The following is a 17,257-nucleotide window of genomic DNA, read 5'->3' on the forward strand; positions in this document are numbered from 1 at the left end:
ATTTTGTCATCCAGCGGACGGTGGAGGTTCAACGGTACGCCTCGGAAGAAAACTGTCCAAAGATTTCACCTGAAAAGAAAATCAAACGGTAAATAGAAAACAGACAAAGGAAGAGTGTCATGGACATTTTATTAAAATCCTATAGCATTAACGTTCTACTCAGTTTAGCCATTGACATACATTTGTCCTCTGTACTTCTTTACTACGCTTATGGATAACTGATTTCTCTTGTACAAGAGGGAGTTGCATCATTATAATTCAGTTTTTGCAATACTCTGTTCGACCGATTTTTCTCTCTCTACTAATGCGTTTTATGGTCCTGAGTAAAAACCAACTTTGTACCACAATACTTCAGTTAGAAAGTCTTTAGTACTTTGATGCACAGCTTGTCAAAATCAATTTACTCCCTGATTCGAGCAGAAGTTTGTACTTAGCTGCAGAACTACTCACATCTTTCAGCAGCAACATCACACTGTGAAAATACTCTACTGCATTCTGAACATATTACCAGCAAAATAAATAATCCCATGTAAAAGTACTCTTTATGCATAATGACCTCTTATTTAAGTGTAAATTATGGATCCCCCAAGATCCTGAAATATCTTTAGGGGCCTGTCTGTTAGTTTTGTCACAGTGATATGTTTTTTACTGATGAGCTCTCATAAATCCTAGCAGAGCTTTCAACTCCAATTACCCACATAACTGTTTGTGTGCAGGTATTTAATCTACGGTGATGCACCATATTTTATAACATAATCATAAGTGACTATAGATGTCAGATGAATGTAGTGCTTAAAAAAGTACAATTTTGGATTGAAAGTATAAAGTAGCATAACTTGGAAATAGTCAGGTAAGGTGGAAGTACCTAAAGCTGTGCTTAAGTGCAGTAAGTGAGTTTTCCACCACAGTTTAGTTGTTACTTAATCAAACAGAGGCTGCACAGGTTGCACCGAATACTGTTATTTAAGCAAAAGATTGTTGGATCTCATCAAATTAGATAAGATTAGACTGACTAACAAAACCCATTGTGACTTTGAGGCATCCTCTCTCCTTCTGTGATCAGTAAAGTAGCAGTGTTAAGCTGGCAGTTATATGTGTGAACAGGTGGGCAGGCCTCAGTATGTGAATGATCCTCTTTCTCTGCCCCAGCAGGAATCAGGATCAGGGCAGGCAGGGGACGTGGACATTCATCCACACCCACCAAGGATGCACTGAGCTGGGAAACATCTGCTAAAGTGTCCCCATCAACGAAACTATGGTAAGAATCCAACACACAGAGAGTAACAATCTAGATCTGATTTAGGGTCATAAATGACTGAAGATTTTTCTTTTCTGAAGTTTTTGGAGGTATATATTAGTTACTTTTGGTGTCACTCCTATACTGCCAGATTTTAATTCCCTCTCAAAAGTCAAAACCATTGAAACTGTTTGTAACAAACATAATTGTGTCTGCTGTAACCACCTAATTGTTAAGGAGATTAAGGTGGAATGTTGAATTGAATCCCAGCATAAATATTTTATGGGCTAAAGCTGTCCATAGGGGGTTCACAGTGTGTGAGCAACTCACAGATGGAGTCAGAGGACGATTTCTCTGCTTGGTGGAATATGATGGCGAGAAGAGGGACCAGAATGTCTTTGTTTAGTTGTTACAACTAGGTAATAGGAACAACATAAACATCACAATAACCAGATTTTTCCCTCCAGTATTGATTTATATCATTTTATGATCTGAGGTATTGAGTTATTTCTTTGAACTACTGTATGTGGTAACATAAATGATAACTTAATAAATGTTGAAATTCTCAAAAATGTTAGAAATAACTTTAAATAACAGCAGAAATAACAGAAATAACAGCAAGACCCATCAGTATAACACAAAACAATTCAACAGCAGCACAAACTCTATCTTCCAAAATCCCAGTACAGCTGAATCAGCACCTCCTTACTGAACCTGGGCATTGTCACCCTCATGAATGGAAGATTTACTGCAGGAGAGTTATATTACACTGGATTAGTTTTAGCTTGTATTGATGTGATAACTTGTAGAAAGTACATATTGGGTTAATATCATCTTAAGTAGCCAATTTGAAATTATTATAAGTAAATGTTTCAGTTTGTTGACAGATGGATGGGACTTGCTATAGTGCAGTATCAGTGTCTGCAACAACAGTTCAAACCATAAGTTTCAAAATTGTGTACATTCATAATTTTAAACTGGATAGATTCCACTAGAATACCATACTGTAGACAGAAGTGATGTTTGTTAAAAAACATTTTTGCTACTGGATATAACATGAAAGTACATGTTCAGTACAGGTACAGTAATGAAGCAGTGTGAAGAAGTGAAGCAAATGGCACAGATTTTGAAATTTTTACCTATTAGGCTATTCCATAAAAATGACTTTGTTGATATACCCTGAGCTCTGTTATGGTTGATTTTTGTAATATTTAGGCGTAATATTTAGGAGTTTATTCTGATTTAGATGATTTTTTTCAGAAACACAGTAGCTGAAGATGAAAAAATCAATAAAGGAGGTGAAAAAGCTCTCGATACTCTGGTTTTAAGTTGGGCTCTAATAATTCATGTCATTACTGATGTAATTATTTTATTTTGATTAATTAATTACAAATTAATATAATTAATATATATTTTATAGCATATATATTAATATAATTATACACATATATAGCTACTGGCTAAAGAAGCTAACTACACTCCATGAGTACCTGGCAGCTCAAATGACCTCACTGCTAATGGATGGGACTCACCCAGAGTGGCTAACTGAAGGCAGGACAGTCCTGATCCTGAAGGACCCCCAAAAGGGAGCAGTCCCATCTAACTACCGCCCGATAACGTGCCTCTGCACAACATGGAAGCTCCTGTCAGGCATCATAGTGGCTAAGATGAGTAAGCACATGGCTAAATACATGAGTACATGAGTACAAGGAATGGGTAAGGATACCAGGGGAGCAAAACATCAACTACTGGTAGATAAAGCAGTCACTAGAGACTGTAAGACCAGACAGACTAACTTGTGTAACGCCTGGCTTGATTACAAGAAAGCCTATGACTCAATGCCTCACACTTGGATCCTGGAATGCTTGGAGCTATACAACATTGATAGGACTCTAAGAACTTTAATAAGGAACTCAATGGGACTGCGGAAAACAACCCTAGTGGCCAACCTCAAGCTGATTGCACAAGTATCCATTAAGTGTGGCATCTACCAAAGAGATGCTCTGTCCGCACTGCTGTTCTGCATAGGTCTGAACCCCCTCAGCCAGATCATCACTGGCTTTGGATACCGACTACGAAATGGAGCAACCATCAGCCACCTCCTGTACATGGATGACATCAAGCTGCATGCCAGGAGTGAGTGTGACATCGACTCATTGATCCACACCACCAGGATATACAGCAACGACATTGGAATGTCATTCGGACTGGATAAGTGTGGTCGAATGATAACGAAGAGAGAGAAGGTTGTCAGGACTGAAGGATTTGAATTTCCAGAAGGCAGAGGCAGCATAGTGGATGTTGAGGGAAGCTGCAAGTACCTTGGAATCCCACAGGCAAATGGGAACCAAGAAGAAGCCACAAGGAAAGCTGCCACAGCCAAATACCTACAAAGAGTAAGACAAGTCCTAAGAAGCCAGCTAAATGGGAAGAACAAGGTCCAAGCCATCAACACCTTCGCCCTGCCGGTCATCAGATATCCCGCTGGCATAATAAGCTGGCCAAAAGAGAACATAGAAGCCACTGATGTCAAGACAAGGAAGCTCCCTACAATGCATGGAGGGTTTCACCCCAAATCCAGCATCCTGAGACTGTACACTAAGAGGAAGGAAGGAGGCCGAGGACTGGTGAGTGTCAGAGCCACCATCCGAGATGAAATGACAAAGATCCATGAGTACATCAGGAAGATGACCCCAAGCGATGGAATACTTAGTGAATATCTCAGGCAACAGAAGCCCGATGCAGAGGAAGAAGAGCAAAAACCACCATGGCAGGACAAACCCCTGCACGGTATGTACCACCGACAGATAGAAGAAGTGGCTGATATCAAAAAGTCCTACCAGCGGCTGGAAAAAGCTGAACTGAAAGACAACACAGAGGCACTAATCGTAGCAGCACAAGAACAGGCCCTGAGCACAAGATTGATAAAGGCTGGGGTTTACTACACCAGGTAGGACCCCAGGTGCAGGCTGTGCAAAGATGCCCCTGGGACAATCCAGCACATAACAGCAAGTTGTAAGATGCTAGCAGGCAGGGCATACATGGAACGTCATAACCAAGTGGCTGGCATAGTGTACAGGAACATCTGTGCCTGGGCTGGAGGTCCCAAGGTCAAAATGGGACACACCTCCAAAGGTGGTGGAGAATGACCGAGCTAAGATCCTGTGGGACCTCCAGACACAGACCGACAAACAGGTGATGGCTAACCAACCGGACATAGTTGTGGTGGACAAACAGCAGAAGAAAGCCATAGTGGTAGATGTAGCAATCCCAAGTGATAGCAACATCAGAAAGAAGCTTGAGAAATACCAAGGGCTGAAAGAAGAACTAGAAAAGATGTGGAAGGTAAAAGCAACAGTGGTCCCTGTGGTAATCGGCACCCTTGGGGCTGTGACCCCCAAACTGGGAGAGTGGCTCCAACAGATCCCAGGAACAACATCAGAGTTCTCAGTCCAGAAGAGCGCAGTGCTAGGAACAGCTAAGATACTGCGAAGAACTGTCAAACTCCTAGGCCTCTGGCAGAGGACCCGAGATTGAGGAAAACACGCACACCACCCATAGGGGTGAGAAGGGAAATTGTTATATAAAAAAAGTGTTTTCAAGTTTTATGCATATCCAAAACACAAAAATTATCAAGATAAAAGCTAATAAACCCTTCCATTTTCAGAAGCCCTTATCTGTGCTTGACTAATGACTTTAGTGATTAATCGATGATTAAAATTGTTTAAGGTTTAGGTTGACAGATTTAAAGCACAGCTACATGCTTTATTATCTTGTATCCAGATTCAAGGCAAATCCTGCTTGAGTAGTTTTTTTGACAGTATATTTTCTGAAGTAAACTTGTATGAAGATGCAATGCAGTGTCCTGCTACATGTAGTACACACTGATAGCACTCTGATTCCATCTGTCCATTCTGCCTTGACCTCCCTTTTCTGTTTTCTCCATCTTTTTTGATTTCACCTTGCTCCTATTGATTTTTTTTGTTTGTTTTTCCAGCTGATTATGTCCCTGTACTCTGATTGCTCTCTGCACCTTAATTGGACATTTAATTAGATCACAGTTTTAGTCCAATTAGACTCAGAGGTGTGGGGGAAAAGGGAGTGGAAGGGGAGAAGAGGCAAAAGTCCCCAGGCTGGATTCTCTGTCTCCCTTCCCCCTTCTTGTTCTCTCTCCTCTCCTCTTTTTCTTCGTCTGTCTTTTCCAGTCTGTCTTGCTGTCTCTCTCCCCCTCCCTCCTGAGGGCAGCTCATTAGTGATATAATGGGATGACACAAAACACACAGCTCCCCTAACTCTGAGAGTGTATTGAGCAGCAGCTGAACCACACACACAAGATGACTACAACTGCATTTGCTCGCTGTTACAGAAGGTATGGGGTTGTTTTAGAGAGGGTTTCATCATGAATGATTGCACACTTCCTTTCGTTTGGTACTGAAGAAATGAAGGGGTAGGGAAAAGTGTTTTGAGGCAGAGCTTCGGTGTTATTAGTGCTTCTGATATATCTCCAACATTGCCTTACAGTCTGCCAGTCACATCAGCATTGACCAGGCCACATACACACACTCAACAGACATTAACAACACACTAGGCAGATCCTTATTGACACAATGGAGTGGTCTGGTATGATATCAAGTCAATCTTTGTGTCCCTCTAGCAGTGTTACACAGCACCTCCTTCCCTCCACCCTCAGGAGAGAGATGCCAGCCACTGCTGTGTCCCACTCCTACAGCCTACATTTTATATCTCCATCACTCATTGGTGTCTTTCCCTATATGTCTATATGTGTGTGCATATATAGATGGGTGTGTGAACGACAGGTTGCAGGCAGGGGAGTCTTAGCCACAGGTGTCTCTACCTGACCCCCATGGCTGTGAGATTGACAGCTGTGGTCCCGCCTAATTGCATTACTTTCCCAGGTGATTGACTCACACCCTGGAGGCTCATTTGTCAGGATGCATTGTGGTAATGATGTAAATTAGCAGATCTATGTGTCGCTCAGCTTTCTTCCTCCCTGCTGATTGGCCCCAATGTGCCCCAAGGGCTCAACCCCCAGCTGAGGAAGCCATCTCATTGGTCCTTGGGGAACCAGGAAGTCCCCCAGAAATAGGACTTTACAGACTGGGCATCCCTGTGGGTTGATATTATCTTCCTTCCCACCTCTTTTTGTCATTCAAAACCCAGGATCCTGTCCCTGCAACTTTCATCTACTCTCTGAAATATAGATACACACCTATAATAGACACCTATAATAACCTCATGTTGACCAAGAACCTAAACACCTGTTAAAAAAAGTACATATAAAAATGTGTGTGCACCTGTCAAGAATTGAAATAAAAGCCACAGGCTCAAGCTCTGTTCCCCACTGCTTACCCAGCATGCCCTAGCTATGCCCTATACCAAAAGCAGACACCTTCCCAGTGACAGACAGTTGAATAAACATATAGACAAATATAGAGTACCACTGTACACAGGCAAACACACACTATAATTCTTCAGTTTCTGTGTGTCCCAGTCACCTCAACTAAAGTGTTATAATGGGCAGTCAGAGTGTGTGTGTGTGTGTGTGTGTGTGTGTGTGTGTGTGTGTGTGTCAGGAGGCAGAAATGTGCACGTGCACAGCACTCCTGTAGTGTTTCTGAAAGGTTTTCTAGGAGTGTTTAGATTCTTTGTTAAACTCGCAGTGGTTATATGAGGCTGAATATGAATAAAGACTGAATAATGTCAGCATCAGCATGAATCAATACTTATACAGATGCACAATCACTTGGTCTGGACCTCAGCCTGTGATCAATGGTGTACTCTGAGTTATTGTCTTCATATTACCAAATGGAGTGCTCCCTGAGGAACACCTATGAATGGCTAAATGAGTTCACTCCACACCTCTCAACAGGACCTGGTGTTGTTTTTACACCCTCTTTTGTTTGAGTTCAGACACTGCATTGCAGAAGCCTTTTTAGCAAAATTGGAGGCACTGTAGGAGTTTCCAAAACACTCAGGTCCTCATGAAACTCTAATTGCCTGCTTTTGGCGATATGAATGTCCCTCACACAGATTCAAATATTGACTCATGTACCTTGTGTCAGTGTTTTTTATTAAATCCTTTTTTCCCATCCATCTAAGATTATTTATAAATCAATTCATATTTTTACTGTGGCAGCTTGCAGTCATATTGACTCCAAAAATGCAGCAAAAGATCAAGATTCGTCAACAAAAGTAAGGAAAATGTAAGGGAAAATTCTTACCATGTTTGAAAAGAAACACAGTAGATATATGTTTGTCTCATTTAGCTTCTAGAGTATTAGCAACATCAGAAACATGATCTTTTTTTCTGATGCGCAGATATGGCATCACTGTTATTTCTGCATGTGTTAGATGTTAGTTTTAGCAGACTGTGTGTATGTGCACATGCATTATTGACTGAGTAATCACTGGAAATTAGAGATGTGGTTGATTTCAGCAAAGCCCCTGTAAAAACTCTCTCTCACGGAAAATAGCTTCCCATAATGTGGCACATGTGCCAAACAAACACACACTCACACATTAACAAAATCACACACAGATTTTTAAGCGCCTCACTTACAATCTGACCCTCCCAGCCTGCTTGATGCTCATATATACCTACTTTGCAGTAAAGGTAGAAGTTAACCTGTATTAAATCTCTGCCATTATTTGGCTTAGCGTGAGAAAGCAGCTAGCATGATGGGTAATTGTCATGCTGCACGCAGTGTCTACAGGAGCACTTTTTATGAGGTGATGGCAGGGAGGGAGAGAGGAATGAGGGCACCAAAGTATTCCTGCCTCCCTTCAGTGTACAAGGAGCTTAAAACTTCTCAAATAATCAACCTGCCTTTAACTTACCAATAATTCCTATCAGTTGTTTTATTTACAACCTCTTTATATGGTCAATCAGATCTGTCTGTGTGACTGTTAATGAAAATGTCTTGGAGAAATCTTGATGCTATGAGTTTGTGCCTCCAGCATTTATGTGTTTAGGGGCAGTAATTGATTTCTGTGTTGTGCCCCGCAGGGCTTGTCCCACATCTCTAAACCCCTTCCTCACACACACATGCACGTAAACCCCCCCCCCACACACACACACACAGGCATGCTGCAGTATTAATGAGACATGAATAAGACATGAAGAGAGACCCCCTTCTTACACCCTCACACAGGGTCTCCCCCTCCCCAGCTGCTTCCTGTCTGCAGATTACCCAGCTATCACTGTGCTGTGGTTAAATGGGGCCAGGAAGAGATTTAACCCCCTCAGCAGGAGCAGGAACACATATGCGCATAAGAGCACAGATACAGTAGAAGCATGCATACACACACTCCCTCCTGTCATGAGACATCAGTTTGCTTATTACATTATTGGAAAGCATTTGTTTTCCATCCGTCCATCCATTTTCTATACCCGCTTATTTCTTAACCAGGGTCATGGGGATCTGCTGGAGCCTATCCCATCTATCTTTCGGGTGGAAGGCAGGGATACACCCTGGACAGGTCACAAGTCCATCACAGGGCCACATATAGACAAACAACCACACATACTCACACTCAATTTAGAGTCACCAATCAACCTAACAGCATGTTTTTGGACTGTGGGAGGAAACCAGAGTACCTGGAGTAAACCCACGTAAGCACAGGGAGAACATGCAAACTCCACACAGAAAGGCCAGGTTACAAACCCAGGACCTTCTTGCTGTGAGGCAACAATGCTAACCATTCAGCCACCATTCTGCCCGCATCTGTTTTGTTGTCTGCTAACAGAGCTTCAGGTGTTTATGGTAAAATTTAACGTAGAGTCTGTGGCTGAGGCAATTGACTTGTTTTCCTTTCAATTTCCCTTTTTTAGCAGGGACTATTTTATTAGGATTTCCATTAAAAAGTGGTTTATCATACAAATGAGTAATCAAAGTGTACTTTCCACCTGTTTGTGTTCCAGGCCTCAGTGATGTGTAGCCCAGGACAAGCCACTCTAAGCTCGCAAGTTCATGCTGCAGCTGTTAATGGAAATAGGAGTGTCCTCCTCAAAATCATCACAAGTAAGCAGCACAGTGAACTTCTAAAACATATTAGAGTTTCATTCACATTAACCATATGACGTATGTGCAGCGGCCAGGTAAACTAGTAATTTCTTGTTTGCATTTTTGCCTTGATTAGATATTGACAGTTATGAAACATTTGAAGAGTGAAAAATATAAAATGCAGCAAAGGCTCCTTGCTAAAACTGAAACATTGCATTGTTATATGGTGTATGCATCTTAACCACTAGGGTATAAAGTCAGCCCAAACACAGAGTTCAATATACATTAATATGTAGTAATGTGTTTCTTTATTGATTTCTATAAGGACATTTTTGTTGCATTTACTGGCTCCTCCTTTCAGACTCTCTACAGCATAAGTGGTCTAGCTGATGGATGGATGGATGGTCAGCTTCAGCAGCTGGTTGAAGTTCAGGGTTTTACATAAAGAAGCTACAGCAGAGCACGTGTGGAAGCTGGTTCACTGTTCTGTCGAAGTCCTGCGTATTTAGCCATGTTGATATTTAATCATGAATATACAGAACATTTTGTCTGGTAAAATATGTGACTAAAAATACAAAAAGAAAATAAAATCAAATCATCGTTGCAAATTTGTTTGCAAAGTCACTCTTTGCAAAGAACCAATATGGCCCTCAGGTTATGAATATTATAGTATACTATTTCCTTTTGGCATCCAGCTGCTCCAAATAAATAGACTGTATTTAAGAAAATGTCATCAGCATTCCTATTAAACTGAAGTGTTAAAAATGCATTTCAAATACAAAGCGATTCCTTGGACTTAAGGTGTTGAGCATATTCAAACACAAGGCACATTTTGTACACATATTGGCCAAAATCTTGGTCTCTATTAACATTTATCCTCTGACTTAAACCATAAACTGTGCTTTGTTTATATGTGTGTCTGTGCGCATGTTTGGCTGTGTAGTGGAACCCCCTTTGCGGGACTGTGAGGATCAGTTTGGCCGGACCCCTTTGATGTACTGTGTGCTGGCTGACCGCCTGGATTGTGCAGAGATTCTGCTGAAGGCTGGAGCCTCGGTCAACAAAACTGATCACAGCCAGCGCACTGCCCTGCACCTTGCAGCACAGAAGGTATGGTCACCCACAAATACACTGACCCATACAGGAGCACCCAGATATGCTGACTCTTACACCATAAGTTACATTTTTATAGCATAAAGTTAAGAGATCCTGGGTTCGCAACCCAGCCTTTCTGTGTGGAGTTTGCATGTTCTCTCCATGTTTGCGTGGGTTTACTCCGGGTACTCCAGTTATCTCCCACAGTCCAAAAACATGTATGCTAGTAATTTAGAGTCACCGATCAACCTAACATGTATGTTAGGTTAGGAGTGATAGGAGTGAGTGTGATTGTGTGTGGTTGTTTGTGTCTGTGTTTCTATGTGTGGCCCTGTGATGGACTGGTGACCTGTCCAGGGTGTACCCCTGCCTTCCACCCGAAAGAGTGCTGGGATAGGCTCCAGCAGATCCCCATAAACCTGGTTAAGGAATAAGCGGGTATAGATAATGGATGGATGGATAAAGTTAAGAGATATTTCACATTAACTGATATGGATGGATTTATAAAGGTGGAATGAGTCTGAAAAGTTGGTGTGATCCCATTCAGCTTTAGTGGGAAATAGAATTTCTCACAGTCCATAAACTCCAGTGACAAGCCAGTGCCCCCTAGTGGCTTTAATTGTCCTAAGGGCTTGTGATGGGGAATGTCATCGAAATTACTTTTATTTAGGCACACTTTTATAAATAAACAATTATTCTGTTTGGAGAAAATCATGTTTCACAGCATTTTATCCACTGAAACCTGTGAAACGAAAGCTAATGTGCTTCTCACTTGAATCTACACAACAGTCAGAGAACAAAAAACTAATGAGGACACCTCCAGACAGGGTGGTTTGTTCACTCTAGATGGGTTTAGCAATGGGGTGTACTAATGTAGTAATAATATCTCTTTACAACCTACCAGTACTTATTTTTATGGGAATGTACTGATACAAGATCATCATATTTAAGAAAGAGGGGAGGTAGTAGGTTATTGGGGGGTCTGCCTCACAGATGGTGGGTGTGTGTGTGTGTGTGTGTGTGTGTGTGTGTGTGCGCGCGCGTGCGTGCGTGTGTGTGTGTGTGTGAGAGAGTGTGAGTGTGAGTGTGAAATGGGGGATGCTAGTGATGGGAAGCCCTGTCTCTTTGACATCTGATCAATAAGTGGTTGAGACAGCAAGAGAGGCCAGGGATTACTGATCTAATTGGAGTGAGAATAGGGAGGACAGGAACACACGCACACTCACAGTCTAGATGCATGGACACACACACACAGATAGATCTGTCATGTGATCAGATTGTGGTGTTGTGGTCACAAGATGGCAAATATACAAAGCAACCGAACATGTGTACATGGTCATGCCTGTGTGGGCACACACTCAACAATAGCTGTTGCACAATACAGCACCCTGTGGCCTGGTGGTGAGAGTCCAAAACCGAGGATGATGATGATGATGATAATTACGTGAAGGGGATGATAGGCAGAAAGCAACTGCTCTGTCAGGCAACAGAGCTTGTGTTTACTGTTTAACAGCTCATCTCACACGCTGAGCAAAGAAGCAGGAGGAGGGAACAAAGATGGATGACCTGTGGATTGAACCAGACACTCTAAAAGCCCAGGGAGTCTGTATGTGTGGGAGTGTTTGTGTCATTGCTGCTGGGTCATGACTAATATTGAGGAGTATTGGTGATTTCTGAGCTACTTTTTAACATAGTTTTTAATGTATGTGCATGTTGCAGGGGAATGTGCGTTTCCTGAAGCTGTTGCTGTCCAGGCGTGCTAACTGGCTGCAAAAAGATTTGGAGGGGATGACCCCGCTCCACCTGGCCACCCGACACCCCTCCCCAAAAGCCCTCGCCCTGTTACTTAAACACATAGGACCTGGAGAGGTTGACACACAAGACAAGAATAAGGTGATTCAGTACAGACACACACAAATATGGAAGGTTGTTGGAAGATTGTCTTCACAACTATCCTCTCAGAAACCAGCCACTCTAGTTGTCTAGCCAGTAAACTGCAAGGAGTTCGTTAGAAGCAGCGCGATGTTTAGGTCATACACACATAAACCCTTAGAGGCACACTTGCAAAATGTAACAAGCTGCTGCTTTGTCCTGTGTTCTGTTGATAAGACTACAAACACAGAAACACACAGCCTCCTCTGTCTGTTGGAACTGATATGTATCTGACATCAGTAGTTAGTTTTGTAATAATCCAATGTGCATCATCGTGTCAGATGACGGTGGTTCCAACAAATCTCAGAATAGCTCAGCAGCCATCATGGAGGCAGTATCTGGATTACAATCTCAGCTCACAGCTGGATCTTTAATATGAGGTTGTGTAAAAAGTAGCCCTGAAATTTGTTGGCAGAGGTAACTTTTCACTTAAATGCAAACCACAAACTTGGTGTTACCGCAGCCATTTCTGTTTCTGTTCTATTCTGTTCAGTTTCATTGTCTCTCCCTTTTCATTTCTCTCTCTCTTCTCAGCAAACTGCTCTCCACTGGTCAGCATTTTATAACCGACCAGAACACGTTCGCCTTCTGATCAAGCACGATTCCAACATCGGCATCCCAGACAGTGAGGGCAAGATCCCCCTTCACTGGGCCGCGCACAGTCAGGAGCCCAGCGCCACACAAACTGTCCGCTGCATATTGGTACACACCATAGAACACACACATGCATACACTGAACCCTGTCACGATCACTATCCTCCATTGTCACCTGCGAGTCTGTTTCTGTTTCTGTGTGTGTTCACATATGAAGGAGGCAGCTCCTACTGAGTCCCTATTGAACTGGCAGGACTATGAGGGACGAACGCCACTGCACTTTGCTGTTGCCGATGGTAACGAGGCAGTGGTGGAAGTGCTGACATCTTATGAGGGCTGTAATGTGACAGCTTATGATAACCTCTTCAGAACACCACTACACTGGGCCGCTCTGCTCGGTGAGTGAATACACTTCCTGAATGTGACCCACAGCAGTCTGAATGAAGGTACGCACTCTGATGAACAGTTTCAGGATATGTGGAAATTATTTCCACAGTTTAGCCATCCATCCATTGTCTATACCACTTTCCTATTGAGAGTTATGTGGGTGGGACTGGAGCAAAACACAGGGTACAACCTGGACAGATCGCTGGACTGACAAACACTCACACTTACATTCAGTTAATACTAATTTAGAATTACCAGCTGTGAGAGGAAGCTGGCATAGCAAGAGACATATGTCCATATGACTTTCTTCTTACTGTCATTATCTGTCACCGTCGCATCTCACTAATGTGTTTTTCAGGTCATGCCAAAATCGTCCACCTGTTGTTGGAGAGAAATACATCAGGCACTATTCCCTCAGACAGCCAAGGAGCAACACCTCTGCACTATGGAGCTCAGAGCAACAATGCTGTGAGTTGTACACATACACACACACACACACACACAAGGTTGAAAAAACCTGCTGAGTCAGCATTACACTGCTTTTTCCAAAATACAATATTGTGGATAAATGAAATAAACATATCTTATTCTATGTTTTTGTTATCCTTCTGGAAAACATAATATAAAATCTTATTAATATACAGTACCGTACAAAAGTTTTAGGCACAAAAAATACACAGGGAATGCTTTCAATATAATTTACATAAAACTTCTGCACAATAAGGTACTTATGTGTGAATAATAATTTGATAAAGATGGATTTTATAAAATTTTATAAAGCTTCTGTGACTTTGGAAATGTAATGATAATTGATAATCTATATTATTTTATTTGTTTATTAGTAATATGATGTAACTGGAATAACATATTTTTTCTTCACATCAAGCTTGACAATGGAAGGGGGCCGCTGGTGGCGTAGCGGTAGCGTGCCCGTCCATGTACGCAGGTGACGCCGGCTCAACTCCCGAGCCGGCCGTCCTGTATACCTGCCTGTCCTCCCCTCCTCTCTACCCTGGCTTCCTGTCTATTTACACTGTCCTGTCAAAATAAAGGCAAAAACTGCCCAAAAAAATAATACTTTGAAAAAAAGCTTGACAATGGAAATAATTATTGAAGTTTATTGTCTCATTATTAGCATGTGATTGAGTGTCTTCCTTATTATAATGTCCGATAACGAAAACTAAATGTAATTTTCTTTCCATACGTATGTAGGAGACAGTTGGTGTGTTTCTGTCTCACCCCTCGGTGAAGGATGAGCCTGATCTGGAGGGACGGACATCCTTTATGTGGGCCGCTGGGAAGGGCAGTGACGATGTCATCCGTACCATGCTGGCCCTAACCCCTCATATTGACATCAACATGGCCGACAAGTACGGAGGCACCGGTGAGTGCCTGATAAAACAAGATGAGCAACTGAGCCCTCTTCTAAAGTGCTTTGACTCACCACACTTCTGTTTGCTTCCTGGGCATGGTGACATAAAGGACCAGGTCTTGATACTGTATACATGCACAACCACACGCAATTTTATCCATGTTCACTTTCATAGCAGGGCCTGGTTCTTGGTTTAGTTTAGGGATCATGTTGTCAAGGGGATCCCCCCCAAGGTACTAGAGAGAGAGTATGAGAGTGAGGGAAGTGATAGTGTCAGCAAAATTACTGAAAGCTCACTGAATAGACTTCCACCACTGTCAACATTGTCCTCTGACAAACTCACACACATGCAGACACACATGACTTACTGCAACGCTCTGACCCCCAGGGATGTTTGGACATATAATCTCCATGGCGATAGCCCCTCTGCTCAGCCAGGCGGTCATTGTTTATGCATGCATAACATGCAATAGTTGAGTCATGCTAATGAGATGGCGTGAAGGGCAGTAGAGCTGACTGGTGTCCAGATCACTTCCATGCACTAGTCTGTACTGTCTGGGAACTGGAGAGAGGGGGAGGAGGGTGTAGCCACAAGGAGGTTTAAGTGTATTGCGCCTCATTAAAATTTTCTGTCTAACTCTTCATTGACCAGACTTTTAGCCACAGCTGGAGAGGATCTGCAGTCAAACAGGCAGATGCTGTGCTGAGAAGTCCTGAGGATGTTTTTTGTCCATTTAGCTTAGGACCTTGTATTCTTATCTCAGTGTTTTTCCTTGTGTATGTGTGTGTTTGCACAGCGCTCCATGCTGCCTCCCTGTCAGGCCATGTGAGCACAGTGAAGCTACTGTTGGAGAGAGGAGCATTGGTTGACTCACTGGATGTGATGAAACATACGCCCCTGTTTCGTGCCTGCGAGATGGGACACAGAGATGTCATACTGACACTCATCAAAGGTAGATGTAATTGGTACATATGTATTCCAATAGCTACACATTTTCTTTGCCCGTGTGTTCTCAGTATTTATCTTCATCAACCATTCTAGCGTTATGATGTAGGACATGAAGATAATTTGACTGTTCCACACTAAAACTTTTAAGCTTGTTGGTTAAATGTCTCATTAAAGGTTCTGCCTGTGTGGACCTAGTAGACGTGGATGGTCACACTGCTCTTCACTGGGCCGCACTGGGAGGAAACGCCGAAGTTTGCCAGATACTGATGGAGAATGGGATTAGTCCCAATGTACAGGTACTAGCACACGCACAAACACTTGAAGGTTTTAGCAGTTTAATACCAGTGGCTCAATAGATAATTAGCAAGGATGTTTTTGTGGGCTGTGCAGCTCTAGTTTCCCATCTTCACTCTGTGCAGTACACAAGAAGATAAACTACAACAGCAGCCTGTCATAGCTAACATGAGAGGTCATTTCATAACAGTTTAATCAGCAATTATATTTTCTCAGCATCAAACTATACAATCACATTCTCCTGTGTACTACACAAGCTCTTAATATATAATCAAGATTGACTCCTTAAATCCTTCTACTCTTTAAATGTTTTGCAACTGGCTGCTAAATATGTGACTGCTCCTGGGCAGGACCAGGCAGGACGGACACCTCTGCAGTGTGCTGCCTATGGAGGCTACATCACCTGCATGGCCATTCTCATGGAGAACAATGCTGATCCAAACATTCAGAACAAGGAAGTAAGGATCTTCTCATATGCCAAATTATGCACCAGCATATGTGTTTGTTTTATTGGCGCTGTGTCCGATTGCAATGTTAACAGATTATTTTCTTTATGGGTGCACAGGGACGTACTCCTCTCCACTGGTCATGTAACAATGGCTACCTGGATGCTGTCAAACTGCTGCTGGGCTACAGTGCCTTTCCTAACCACATGGAGCACACTGAGGAGAGGTGAGGAGAGGGCTAGTCTTGAAAGCAGCAGAGGTGAGGAGACAATAAAGTGGAAGTGGGAAAATTGATCCCTGACACTAGCTTTTGTGCTGTGTAGGTACACACCACTGGACTATGCTCTGCTGGGGGGGCACAGTGAGGTGACTCAGTTCATGCTGGAGCACGGGGCTCTGTCCATAGCAGCCATCCAGGACATTGCGGCTGCCTCTATCCAGGCTGTCTACAAAGGCTACACCGTCCGCAAGGCGTTTAGGGAGAGAAAGCAGCTCCTCATGAGGCATGAACAGCTGCGCAAGGATGCAGCCAAGTGAGTGATGAGTGCACACACGCAAACATTACACATTTGAGAACCAAGACATACACATAGCCACACGTATACTGAAGCCTTGTGCCTTTAAGATGCTTGTTTTCATTGTGAGGCACTCATCAGCATCTATCTTTGTCACACAATACCTGTTGCATTTTACATTTACATGCATTGTGTTCATCTCTCATTCCTGTTTCTGTTTTCATTATCTGTCTCTGTCGTCTCTTTTCTACCCATAAAAGAACAGTCACACTCTCTCCATATCTATCTTTCTTTCTGTCATTCCTGCACACACATACATCTTCCCCCTGTCTTTCTCTTATTGCTTGTCCTCTGTTTGTCATTTGCACACTAGTCCCACCTTTATTGTCTTACACAATGCTTTTGAAAAGTT

General features: G+C 42.7%; 1 protein-coding gene across 3 annotated transcripts in view; it reads left to right on the plus strand.

Annotated features, from left to right (window-relative positions):
• invs (inversin) overlaps positions 1–17,257 on the plus strand; it is a 21,774-nt gene continuing 4,517 nt past the window's right edge. The window contains exons 1-14 of one of the 3 annotated variants that reach the window (XM_026317668.1): positions 1–88; positions 1,150–1,258; positions 9,180–9,279; positions 10,205–10,371; positions 12,076–12,249; positions 12,823–12,990; positions 13,100–13,280; positions 13,628–13,737; positions 14,482–14,653; positions 15,439–15,594; positions 15,765–15,886; positions 16,235–16,342; positions 16,450–16,556; positions 16,654–16,863. In XM_026317668.1, coding sequence (XP_026173453.1) covers positions 1,256–1,258; positions 9,180–9,279; positions 10,205–10,371; positions 12,076–12,249; positions 12,823–12,990; positions 13,100–13,280; positions 13,628–13,737; positions 14,482–14,653; positions 15,439–15,594; positions 15,765–15,886; positions 16,235–16,342; positions 16,450–16,556; positions 16,654–16,863 — 1,778 coding nt within the window. In that variant the 5' untranslated portion in view covers positions 1–88; positions 1,150–1,255. Of the gene's footprint in view, positions 89–1,149; positions 1,259–8,970; positions 9,013–9,179; positions 9,280–10,204; positions 10,372–12,075; positions 12,250–12,822; positions 12,991–13,099; positions 13,281–13,627; positions 13,738–14,481; positions 14,654–15,438; positions 15,595–15,764; positions 15,887–16,234; positions 16,343–16,449; positions 16,557–16,653; positions 16,864–17,257 lie in introns of those variants that run through there. The other 2 variants (XM_026317666.1, XM_026317669.1) reach the window with 2 other exon arrangements.

This window comes from Mastacembelus armatus, chromosome 16 (genome assembly GCF_900324485.2).
Source record: "Mastacembelus armatus chromosome 16, fMasArm1.2, whole genome shotgun sequence".
Classification (NCBI taxonomy): Eukaryota; Metazoa; Chordata; class Actinopteri; order Synbranchiformes; family Mastacembelidae; genus Mastacembelus; species Mastacembelus armatus.